The sequence below is a fragment of the Bos taurus genome, chromosome 19 (assembly GCF_002263795.3).
Source record: "Bos taurus isolate L1 Dominette 01449 registration number 42190680 breed Hereford chromosome 19, ARS-UCD2.0, whole genome shotgun sequence".
NCBI classification, from domain to species: domain Eukaryota; kingdom Metazoa; phylum Chordata; class Mammalia; order Artiodactyla; family Bovidae; genus Bos; species Bos taurus.
In genome coordinates this window covers 29,039,298-29,051,574 of record NC_037346.1, presented here as the reverse complement: position 1 = coordinate 29,051,574, position 12,277 = coordinate 29,039,298, and the positions used below count along the sequence as shown (strand labels likewise).

The 12,277-nt window shown below is 51.9% G+C and overlaps 1 protein-coding gene across 7 annotated transcripts in view; it reads left to right on the top strand.

Moving 5' to 3' along the window:
• The window catches only part of GAS7 (growth arrest specific 7), a 209,993-nt gene extending 199,556 nt beyond the window's left edge, over window positions 1–10,437 (top strand). For 6 of the 7 annotated variants that reach the window (XM_005220391.5, XM_005220394.5, XM_005220392.5 and 3 more), the window contains 3 exons: window positions 1,533–1,612; window positions 3,180–3,278; window positions 3,908–10,437. In XM_005220391.5, coding sequence (XP_005220448.1) covers window positions 1,533–1,612; window positions 3,180–3,278; window positions 3,908–4,021 — 293 coding nt within the window. In that variant the 3' untranslated portion in view covers window positions 4,022–10,437. 7 annotated transcript variants of the gene reach the window in all.
• Window positions 10,438–12,277: the final 1,840 nt, after the last annotated feature.

Sequence of the window (12,277 nt, the reverse complement as noted above, 5' to 3'; positions counted from 1 at the left end):
TAGAGCTATATGACACCCCAGTAATCCGGTTCCAGAATCCGTGTCCTTAACCCGTACTGTTCAGAAGGGTCTGATTTCAAACCCTTGGACTGCATAGGGAAGAGACACACCTGCCTTCATCTACTTTATTTCCTGATGTTGCAGAGGTTCGTGAAGCATGTTCTCAACATCAGGATCAACAAGTAAAGCTTTGGGAATTTCATATTGTGTTTATAAGGGTGACCTTACCCACAGTCAGGCCCAGGCTTTTGGTGGGACTGTGACTGCAGTGAAATATCCACTTTCTTCCCTCCAGTTCAGTCCTTCTTGGGATCAAGGGCCCAGCCATTGGCCTTGGACCAAGAGCAAAATGAACCAAGCCCTTGACGTGGGTTCTGTTACTCAAGGCTTAGCTCCCAGATAATGGTGTGGCTCACTGGGGAGGAGACCCTGAGCCAGGCACTGGGCATAACTCTCCCCCACTTCCCTTCGCTTTCATATCTGAATACACGTGAGCAAGTGATGCCATTCTAGGGATCCCTTTGAAGGGTTAACCCATTATCGTTGGGTTCACTCATGAGTTTTCCCATCGTGAGCGAAGTCCCTGGTGTCTTCCTTTCTCTGGAACCCTGTGATAATCAGGAAGCTCTATGCAGACCGACTTGTGCTCCTCCAACTGTGATGTACACATGAATCACCCAAGGAACTTGTGCAAATCGTTTCTGATTCGCCCTGTCTGGGGAACATCATGAGATCACATTTGGAGCAAATATCCAGGGTGTACCAGTGCTTCTGGTCCAGGAATTGTGTTCTTTGTAGCAAGAGTCTAGGGTACCAGGACCTTAGTAACGCTTTCAGGTTGCTTTCTTTCTAACTATAAACTGTCTCAAACATATACAATTACATAAAAGAACACACTGGCCATCAAGATAGAATAGTTTGTTTCAGATGTCTCTCTTAAGAAATGCTATCGAAAGAGCCCATCCCTTCCCACCCGGACCCTTTCTCTGTTTGCCAAGATAGCCAGTATCCTGGCATTGGTGTGGTAAACTCTGGTGCCTGTTTTTATACCATTATTGTACATGAATGAGCCATAAAGCATCAGACACGTTCTTTTGTGTTTCAGAATGACAGCCTGCTGCCTGTACATACACACAGACACACGCATACAGACACACAACCACAGAGACACACAGACACACCAGTGGATGGACGTGATGTGCAAACTTCCCTTCTGTAACTCGTACCGAGTTGCTTGAGACACATGTTCAACCAAGCAGGACTTGCCAATGTGAAATCAAACTGCCATCTCTAGAGGAGGAAGCATTTCTGGGGCTTATGATAGACTTGAGGGGTCCCCGGAGTACCCCGACCCACACCGTACATACCGCCTTCCTGAGTTTTTGGCATCTGGAGTCAAGTTCAGGTGCACGCTCTGAAGCCAGTCTTTGATAATGCTGGGTTGCCCCTTCTTTGCCTCCATCACCTCGGCTGTGGGGTACAGGTGGCAGAGGGCAGCCCTGGTGAGTGACAGTGGCCTTGGCCCTTTGCAGGAGATGACCTCATGCGCTGTGTGGACCTCTACAACCAGGCCCAGTCCAAGTGGTTTGAAGAGATGGTGACCACCACATTGGTGAGTGACTGGAGATGCAGAAGCATGTCCCCGCAGGGGTGGGCGCTCAGGAAGCTGTGGGTGGATGCTGGTGGACGTGAGGTCGATGGGTGGAGGTGAGAGATGGTCATTAGATCTTCTCTAATGTTGAAACTGAGAGCTTATCTCCAGGCCAGGCCATGTGGATTCATACCCTTGCTCTGGCACTTCCTACTGTGTGAACACAGGCAGCTATGGGCTCTTGCCGTATCGTCCTGAGGGGTCAGGGTCAACCGAACAGAGAGTGGTCCATTTAGGAAAAATAGCCAAGTTGTAGGAAATGTGGGCCTTCCTTCCCCCAGAAGAATTAAGGGTCTACAATCACAGAGCCTTGCGAGACGTGTGGATGGGTGAGGTTGGGGCAGTGGGGGAGGCCTCTGACCAGGGGTGGGGGAACAGGCATCGGACCACTTCTTTGCTCTCCTGAGTATTTCTGTGAAGTCAGCACCCGCTGCGTAGATGGTGAGATGGGTTGGCACTTGGGCCACTGGGCCAGGTGAGAAAGGAGGTGTCCTGCCAAGTGCTTATCACACCATCCCTCTGCCCCAAGCCACCCCTGTCCATCTGCCCATCCAGCACGGGACTACCCTCTGCCTTCTGCAGACACCAGCCCACCAGAGCAGATTAGAGGCCTCCCCCGGGGACAGTGGCCTAGATTTCCTCCTGGTTAATCTCCTAATTAAGTTTCCTGCTTACTCCCCCGACTCCCGGCTAATCACCTGGGCAGTGACCTAGTTGGACACAGAATAGTGGCCGGATCCCCTAAATTCCAAAGAAGCAGGGCCATTTAGGAGTCAAAGCAAATTTCTGCTCTTCCCTGTGGCCTTGGCCACCCCGCTCCTGGCCCTCCTGCCTCCCCGGCCTGTCCCTCAGCACTCAGGGCGGACAGCGACGAGGCCACTCAGCAGAGGCCCAGGGACAAAGCCCCGAGAGTCTGAAGGGCAGAAGCTCCTGCACGTGTTTCGTTTCTCAGCCCTGTCAGGGCCTGGGGCTGCAGCCGTGCAGAAGTTTGATTAAGGGCACAACAGGGGGCTTCCCTGGTGGTCCAGTGGCTAAGACTCCACACTCCCAGTGTAGGTGGCCTGGGGTCAGTCCCTGGTCAGGGAACTACATCCCACATGCCGCAACTAAGATCCTGTGCAGCCAAAAAAAAAAAAAAAAGAAATGCACAAAAGTGCAAATCCCACTGCTCCCATAATTCCTTGTCACTTTGGGCAAGCGATGTAACCTCTCGAGGTGTTCATTCCCTTGTTTGGAAAAGGTAAGAACAGAACCTGTATCTCTTAACATTATGATGAGGACAATTAAGCGATGCATGGAAAGCTCATAGTACCCACCATGCCTGGCAGAAGGAGATTCAGGAACAGCAGCTACTGCGTCCTTGGCTATACCTTCGCCCCCAGATATGGGGTGGGTGCCTCGCCAGACCCCAGGGAGTCGGGCAGCATCTGTGTTTTGCCTCTAGGATGGTCAAGGACCCGTGTAGGGGGAAGGTCCCCAGGTTGAAGGGACACCCCCCAGAGGTCTCTGTGGGTTTCCTCCTCGCCAGGAGCTGGAGCGGCTGGAGGTGGAGAGGGTGGAGATGATACGGCAGCACCTTTGCCAGTACACGCAGCTGCGGCACGAGACGGACATGTTCAACCAAAGCGTGAGTTCTCCGACCTAGGTCGAGACCAGTGGGGCCCCTGGGGGATGCTGGGCCAGGGGGAGCCATGGCCTTTGTGCCATGGTGGCAGGTTACATAGCTGCTATGGAGGAATCTGTCCTGAGGGTGGGCAGGGACCTCTTGGGATGGACGTGTCAGTTACCCTGGGCAACCACGTGACTCCATCCCAAGCGCACCCCATAGATGTGTTATGATGGTTAAAATAGCTGGAGGTGACCTTGCCTCCTCTGTTGGATTTCTTACAATGCTGGAGCTATTCAAAACCTCTCAAGCTAAAGTTCAATAAACCTGTTTGCAGGTGGTAAACGGGGGGACACGTGAAAAGAGGAACGGGTCACAGACTCTTGAGCCCACCTGCCCTTTCACCCACCCTGTGGTCTGGAGGGTCATGTGTATGAGGGGAAGAAGAGCAGAGGCCAGAGCTCTGCATCGCCCCACCCCTGGTTCTCCCAGCCCCCAGGTCTGTCCCTCACACAGGCCTCCCTGGGACCCCACAATGCTCTAGAGGAGCTGCTGTGTCGGGCGCAAGGGTGTGAGTGGCATAGCTCAGAGGATACGCCCCTGACTCCACCTCTGCCTCCAACTGTGTCCTCTTTCTCCATCCCTTGCAGACAGTTGAGCCTGTGGACCAGCTGCTTCGAAAAGTGGACCCAGCCAAAGACAGGGAGCTGTGGGTCAGAGAGCACAAGACGGGCAACATCCGCCCCGTGGACATGGAGATATAGACGCACGGCCCGGGGGGTCCTACCGAGGAGGGGTTGGGGGTCCCACGGAGAGGAGGTGGCGCTCCCGCCGGGGGGGCCTGCTGTCGGGAGTGGCACTGCCCTCCCCCTGCTCTCCTGGTCCACTGAGGAGAGGGGACAATGATGCCAGAAGGGCGGCCCAGATGGCCCCACAGGGAGCTCCCCGGTGTTCCCAGGCCGAGAAGATGGATCCACAGCCCTGCCCTTGTCTCTGAGGCTGAAGCCCCCTGAGTCCCGTGCTGCGCTTGCCACTCCAAGGATAAACCGAGACTGGAACTTTGTGGTCCCTGTTGAGTACCAGAGGGGTCCCCTCCCCACCCAGAGCAGTTGTGTCCCATGCTCATGCCCCTGGAAGCCCAACGGCCCTTCTTCCAACTGACCTCCTTGTCTCCAGGCCTTTGGAGGGGCAGGGGAGGGAGGTCTCCGTCTCCAAGCCAAGTGTCAGGATCAGAGTCATGGAGAGAAGGCCACCGTTCAGCACAGCAGCCCGCACCCAGAATCCTTTGCAGCAGCCCTCCCTCTTGATTTTTTTTTCCCCCCTTGAATATTCTGAGGGCCTTGAATATTCTGAGGGCCTACATCCTGGCTCTTCTCTGCTAGTTTTCACCAATGGGAGTCTTGGGAAGAAGGTCTGGCTCCAGTTTTCCCAGACTGACCCTGCCTGGAGAGGTCAGGATGAAACTACCTCATTCAGCAAATTCATCCCAAGTTGGAGCAGTGAATCGTGTGCCTGTTAGATCAGGCATCCATGTCACGTGCTCTTTCCAGACATCCCAGTCCACCCAACCTGCAGCCGCTTCCTCGGGGAAGCCCCGTCCTCCACCCTCACCCATCCCAGGGAGCTGAGTCAGTCTCACGTCAGGGAGGGGTTGGGACAAGTCTCTGTCACCTCGCAGGTGGTTCTATCTGCCTGTGCACGGTGGAGTTGGGACTGCCATTCCGTGTGTGGCTCTCATTGGCGGGCACCACGCAGGCATTGCAGACTGTTGTGGCCACAGTACATGTCACCATCCAGGCAGTCGGGTACCTTGGCCTCTCAGCCCCTTCTGCACGTTCCCAAGCCCCACATGCAGCCCCTGCTTGGGGCTGGTGCCCCCTTGCCCTTTTGCCATCTCCTTTTTCCCTGGAAAGCCTGGTCTGCGCTGACCTGGGAAGCCACCGGGTCCTCACTCATCACTTTCTCGCTTACATACTAAATCTTGAGAATTGGCTTGAGGGGACTGGAAGCAGAATAGGGCTGGAGGAGGTCAGACAGCTTGCAAGGGGCACATTCTAGCCTGGAGCCCACACCCTAAGAACCCGTGTTTCTTCACTTTTCCCATTGATTACTTTGGGTTCACAGGACTCATGTCTCATAAGGGCAGCCATCTAAGAGGATAACTCACTGGTCTTTCTCTCTCCATCTTCCAGGCTGGTAACTGATGACTCGTTTTTCTTGTATCTCTTGGTACCCCTTTCTCTGAGTCAGTATGGCGCCCTCGTAGTGATAATAGAAAGATGCTGAATATCCTAAAGCAAACCAAGCTTTGCCACTTTTCTTCTCAAAACATCCCAACCAGAAAGGTCAGTGTGAAGGCCTTCACTAACATGCAGGCCGCCAGGACAGATCTGTGTCTGGTGTGGAGAACCACTCCTTCTCGTCTGGGGTTGGGCTGTGACACCAGCTGCCCATTTGGGGCTATCATTTCTTGGTTTCTTGATTAAAAAAAAAAAAAAAGATTGGTGCTAGTAGTAACTGCTTTGTGGCTTAGTCAACTAATTTGTGGATTCAACTAATTTCCAACATTCAAAGCCAATAGCCTTGTTAACATAGATACGTTCATGTGTGATGTGGCTCATTGATTTTGTTTTCTCATCCCCATCTGAGGATTCCCGAGTCTTCTGTTATTCCCTGGGGCTCTCGCCTCTTTCAGGGTAGCCTGAGTTGGCCTCATGTAGGCCAGTCTATTTTCTGAAGTCATGCTTTCCCCCTTTTCCCTCAGTCTCGTTAGGCACCCCCATATACTTCTTTTCCTTTTTTCTTCCCTCCTTTATTCATTCATCAAGCATTTAGCTAAGCCTGGGCAGTATGCAAAGATCTAGGAACAAGATATAGCCCTATCTGTCATCAGGGAAACCAATGATCTGTTCTTTTGCGTAGACTCGTCTTTTCCCCAAGGGTCTTTCAGATGAGTAACCTTGGCATTCACCTACAGATACTCTCTGCAGAGTCTAGGTTTGCAGAGATACCCTCTGTTGTACTGATAGCTCTTCATTCATTCACTGATTCTCATTCATTCATCTAATCAGCAGACACTTGGGGCAAGCCAGGTATTATACAGTACTGCAGCCATAGCTGCATACCAGCCAGGAACTCCGCCCCATCCCCCAGCCCTTCTGTTCTCCATAGGGACAAGCGCATGTTTTCAGACCTTTCTGGGAAATGAGAGCCTTGCACCTCTTCCACGTTTAACCTACTGCTAGCCTGTAATAAGCCGTGTGGCATTTACCCAAGGACGGAAGAACCAGAGAGTACCAAGAGTACAATCATGGGGGCACTAGACCCTCACAGCTCACATCCAGCTCAAATTTGAGAGATTTGTTTGTTTTAAATAATTCTTGCTTTACACAGAGGAAGCATGAAGCCCAAGGCCAGCCAGTGAGAGCTGTGAACTGAATAGCGAATCACGAGCAGGGCTGGAGTTGAGAGTACAGGCCTCTGTCCCTGTGGTTGGGAGGAAGTCATGTCTGAGAGTCATCTTCAGAGTGGTGCTCTGTCCTTGTGGTTGGTTTGGTTTGGGTTTGGGTATTTAGGTTATAAGAGGATATGCTTGGCTTTTTTCAGGGTGAATGACTCCAGGTTATTCGTGAGCACATCCACTGTTCCATTTCTGAGAACAGGTGAGCCCCTTCTACCTAGGAGACACGGATGCACTTTGTTTCATCTGTGAAAGCCTGATTTTTAGAATAGAATCTAAGACAGTTACCAAGACAACCTCCAGGATAAGCTGCTTGTCCCTCTCTCTCTTTTTTTTTTTTTTTCCTATTGCTTCTGATCAGCGTTGGAAAGCACTGGCCAGCTGACCCACAGGGATGGATGACCTGAGGTTCTTCCCATGGGAGCACCTTGGGTCTCCTTTTAATCTACCCAACACCTGTGTCAGCTGGGGAGCAGGGAAGGGTGGGTTGGATTTCTTTGAGGGGGAAACACTTCTTCCCTCACTGAGGCTGATTAACAACTGAAGCAAATAGAAAAACCCTGTGTATACTCAGGAACCAGGGGTTTGTATTCCCTTTGTGGAAACCAATCAATTACTAGATTAGGAGATGGAAGCAAAGAAGTCTTGGCAGAGCCAAAGTCCCTTCTTGGAAATGCAAGCCATAAGATTCCGAGGACATCAAAGACCTCGGCTTGTTTAAGTGATTTTACTTCCAATGGTGAATGGCCTTGACAAGGAGAATTTATACAGGATTCTGCAGACCTACTGGTGATTATGTAGATAGGGAAAGTTCCTGGACCAGTGTTAAGTGGGGCACAGATCAGAAGCACACTTCCTTAGCCAGCATACCGTTATTTCCATAAACCTTCCTGTCCCCACAGGTCCCACTGCCTTTTTTTCCAAGTTTATTGAGATATTTGACATTCGAAATTGGGGGTTCATGAGCGTACAAGAAAATTCACCCTTTTGAAGGATACAGTTCAATGAATTTTGACAAACTTACACAGTCTTATGGGGCTTCCCTGGTAGCTCAGATGGTAAAGAATCTGCCAGGAATGCAGGAGACCCGGGTTCAATCCCTGGATCAGGAAGGTCCCCTGGAGAAGGGAATGGCTACCCACTCCAGTATTCTTGCCTGGAGAATCCCATGGACAGAGGACCCTGGCGGACACATGGGGTCCATGGGGTCACAAAGAGTTGGACACGACTGAGCAACTAACACTTTGACACGGTCTAGTAACCACTGCTGAGATCAACATAATATTGCCATCACTCCAAAAACATCCCCTCATGCTCCTTTGATGTCCATCAACTCTTCCCAGCCCCAGCACCTGGCAACCACTGATGGATTTTCTGACCCTGCAGATCTGCCTTCTGTAGTGTGTCATAGAAATAGGCAGAAGCCTTTGAGTCTAGCCTCCTCGCTCAGGTTGATGCCTCCGAGTCACCTTGTCGTAGGATGTCACTAGCTTGTTCCCTGCAATGCCCAGTAGCCGTCCATTGAATGGGTGTACCCCACTGCTTCCTTGCTCTTAAAAACACAAGTTGTCTTCCTGGAAGCTCCTGACCTGGAGTCTTGAGCTTGTTTGCACAGCTACTTCCAGCCAGCTGCATCCAGTGGTTCTTGGGACTTACACTTGGCTTTTTTTGAGTCATTTTAGTTTGGGGAGCATCTAACACTTAAGTTTTTCACAATGCAGAGAGCTGCTGGGGATGGAGGCGGGGATGGCGGACAGGGTCTCTGCTGCCCCCTGAAGCTGGTATCTCAGCTGGTAGATCCACTTGCTCCTTGGGACCCTCCCTTCACCTCGCCCAGTCCCTGCCATTTGGTGAGAGTTCAGGGGTGTGGGAGGTGGGTGAAGAGGGTGTGGGTGAGAAAGCAGGGGGCTGGCCATGGGCTCAGCACCACCTTTCTCTGGATCTTCCTTCACCTGCAAACTGAAGGTGTTTATTCTAGAACATTCTCCCAGGCCTCCTCCAGCTGCTGCATTCTGTCTCCTTCCGTTCTCATTTCCAGTTTTGTGCCCAATGCACATGTCATACCTAATCTGGGTCTGCTCGGCACAGCTGTGCATGCTGTCACCTCACACCTTCCTGAGAGGGGGCCCCGGGTGCTGAGAAATCTAAAAAGAGATTTTTAGACACAAAAACTTAGAGTTTCATGAGCTGTTGAGAATGAGGTAGTTCCTCCTCCTCGGACTCCTAAAGAAAGCAGAAGCCATTACCTTTCATCCACTGATGTTTGACACCATATCCCGAGGGTCACTTCCAAGGAGCAAAAACAGGCATGGTGTCAGAGCCCCCTCCCTTAAGGTCCTTGTCAGCACCCTAGCCTTGCTTACCTGATCTATGCCTGCACCCTCCTGGGTGGTGGCAGAGAGAAAACCACACCCAACTGCTGATGCTGGTCAGCTCTGGCCAAGATCCCCAAAGTAAGGACGCCTCCAGCTACGTCCTGATTGTGCCCTGCTCAGTGAAAGCTGAGCCCCAGAAAGCAACCAGGTACCTCTCCCAGCCAACAGAAGACATCCTTGGGTCCAGCCAGGTGACGGTGTGGGCTGTGGAGCCCACAACACAGGATCCCCCGCTGCCAGGATGCCTCTTTTTTCTGGGGGAGGGGGGCCTGGGGGCTTTCAACATCTTCCCCACTCCACCCCACCCCCACTGGAGTAATTTCTATCGGGCCCTTTGTGAAGGTGGGGGACCCAACCCCTCTTTCCTGGCTTGGTGAGACTAAGGTGACAAAAACCAATGTTCTGTTTCCCCTGAACCTTCTAGATGCTGGGGCATGGCTACTGGGGGACCTTGTTGGAAGGTGTCTCCGAGGGAGAGGGGCTGTGATGCCTTTGGATCTCTGTGCTGTTCGGGGGACTTGACCCTTTATGTGTGATGGGGCATCCCTAACGGGCTTGCAGTGGTAGGAGGCAGAGGGTCAGGCACACGGGTACTCATGGGGACGGTGTGACGTGGTGACGAGGAAGGAAAGCATAATGAGCCAGGGCAAGAGCACCAGACTGGCCCCGCTCTGCTCTCATTCGTCCCGTAACCTGTCATTGTCCCATCCTCTCCCGGGACCTGGGCGTTTGTTGTCTGTCGAGTGGAAGTGCTCTTCAACTGGCATTGCATGCAGCAAGAGACCAGCTCTTGGGACAGGGGCCTCCAGGCAGCCTTGTGGACCCAGGGACAGTCATTCAAAGGGACACATGCCATCCTTGGGGACGGGGCCCCAAATCGGTATCTCTGCCCTTCCCTTAGGAAGGGGACGATGGGGCAGGAACAAACCCCTTCACAGACAGGAGCACATCAGCAAACCCCATGAAAACGGGATTTTCTAACAAAATAAACTTGCTTGTTTGCTCTGTTTTCTGTAACTTTTGCTAAATACTTTATACATTTTTAATGTTAAAAAGCTGTGTCTCCTCCAGCATTCCTCATCCCGGTATGAATGTGTTTATTTCATGTTGTATATCCTTCCATCCCCTGGCTGCCTAGATCGGTAAATAAAGTTGATGTACTATAATTTATAAGTAACACTGTTGAAACTCTGATCCCTACAGAGGCTATAATCCGCCCTTCCAACCCCACCCCCGTAATAGCATTCGTGTGTATTAATGCTGAAAAATTAAATGTTTAAATTTTGAAGGCGTTTGCTCTATATAATTGTTCTGCATTATTATAAAGCATTTTCAGGAAGTTAAATGCTCTCATTTTTTCCCCCTTTGGCTCTGTGTGTACACTTGAGATGCTTAGATTTCGTCCTGTGTAAAATAAACTGTCCAGAGACACCATGTCGTCCCACTGGGCGACCCTCTTTCCTGGAGGGCTCCCACACTCTTCTTTGCACAAATGGGCTCAGTGTCCTTCCCAAGCTGGGTGATCATTTTACCCCCAATGACTTAGCAGAGGGACAACGAGCATGTGGGCATTGAGCCTCCCCCACCCCAATGGGTATCATGCTGCCAGACCAAACCCTTGGCCCCAGTCCCCTTCCCTGGAGCCTTCTGTCCCTATGAACACAAGGGGCTCCTGGCTATTATTTCCTTTCTCCACCCATCCATCCCATCCACCCATCCATGCAATAATTAGTGAACACCACTGTATGCCAGAGTCTTTCCAGGTGGTGCTAGTGGTAAAGAACTCACCTGCGAAATGCAGGAAACTTAATATGAGACAGGAGTTTGATCCCTGGGTCGGGAAGCTCCCCTGGAGAACAGCATGGCAATCCACTCCAGTATTCTTGCCTGGAGAATCCCATGGACAGAGGAGCCTGGTGGGCTACAGTCCGTAGGGTCACAAAGAGTCAGACACGGCTGAAATGACTTAGCACGCACGCACAGAATGCAAAATACTGCTCTCAGTACTGGGAACACATTGGTGATGGGAACAGATCAAGAATCTTGACCTTGGAACTTATTTTCCAGCAGAAAGAGACAGGCTAACAAAATGGTTTATAGAGTATGTAGAAAATGATAGGTGTTATGACAAAAGGGCAGGGGGAGGGTTTCAGGGGTGGTGGTGGGTAAGTGGCAACATGAAATAGGGTGATTGGAGCGGCCTCATTGAGAAGGTGGCATTTGACCAAAGTCAAGGACACCTGGGAGGGAGCCCAGCAGGTAGCTGGAAGGGAGAACATTCCAGGCAGAGGAGGTGGCCCTGTTAAAGGCTGGAGGCACCTCATTAAGGCCAGTTGGCTGGAGCTGACACAGTGACGGGGAGGAGGCAGCTTCTGCAGAGCTTTGCAGGCTTTGGAAAGCCTGTGATTTTGCTCTGGGGTCCATCCAAGCTGAGAGCGCACAGCCTGATTTCCTTGCTGGAGAGCTCACTGTAGGAAAAGGGGAGCAGGGCACCAGAATGCAGGGACAGGGGACGGTGCCTGCAGGGGTGGCCACGAGGAGGTGGGGAGAACGGTCAGATTCTGGAAGTGCTTTGAAAGTGGAACCAACGTGGTTTCAAGCCAGTTTGGAGTGGCTCGAAAGTGGGGTGTGACAGAAAGAGGGGCACAGGAGATGACTCCAAGGATTTTGGTCCAGGCAACCAAAAGGACAGACTGCTATTTACCATGATGGAGACAGCCATGGGAGAGGCGTTCCTCCCATTCTCTGCCTCCCACTCACCCTCTCTGAGCCCTCTTTCCCCTCTGCTTCCAGACCAGGGTCAAAGGGTTCTCTTGTCCTTCTGCTCACAGCAAGGGAAGGTGGAGGAGGGGGACCGGGGCTACGGGGCTCCCAGCTTAGGGAGAGGACAGGGCCAGCCTCTGGGAAGAGTGTGTGTCTTTCAGTCAGGGCCAGGCTGGGAGGGGGAGACACAAACAGATGCACTGGCCAGAGACGAGGGCTTCTCCCCAAGTGGTCTTTGGGGCTCGGGGACAGTTTATGGCCCCAGCTTAGACTTAACAAATCCCCTCACAATACATCATCTCCAACAACTTGTTTGGCTAAGGAACATAAACTCTCCCTCTGATAGAAGATGTTTACGCAGGTTTTCAAACAAACCTCCAGGTCATGACCCCTCTCTCAGCATCGACACAGCTGCCTGTGGT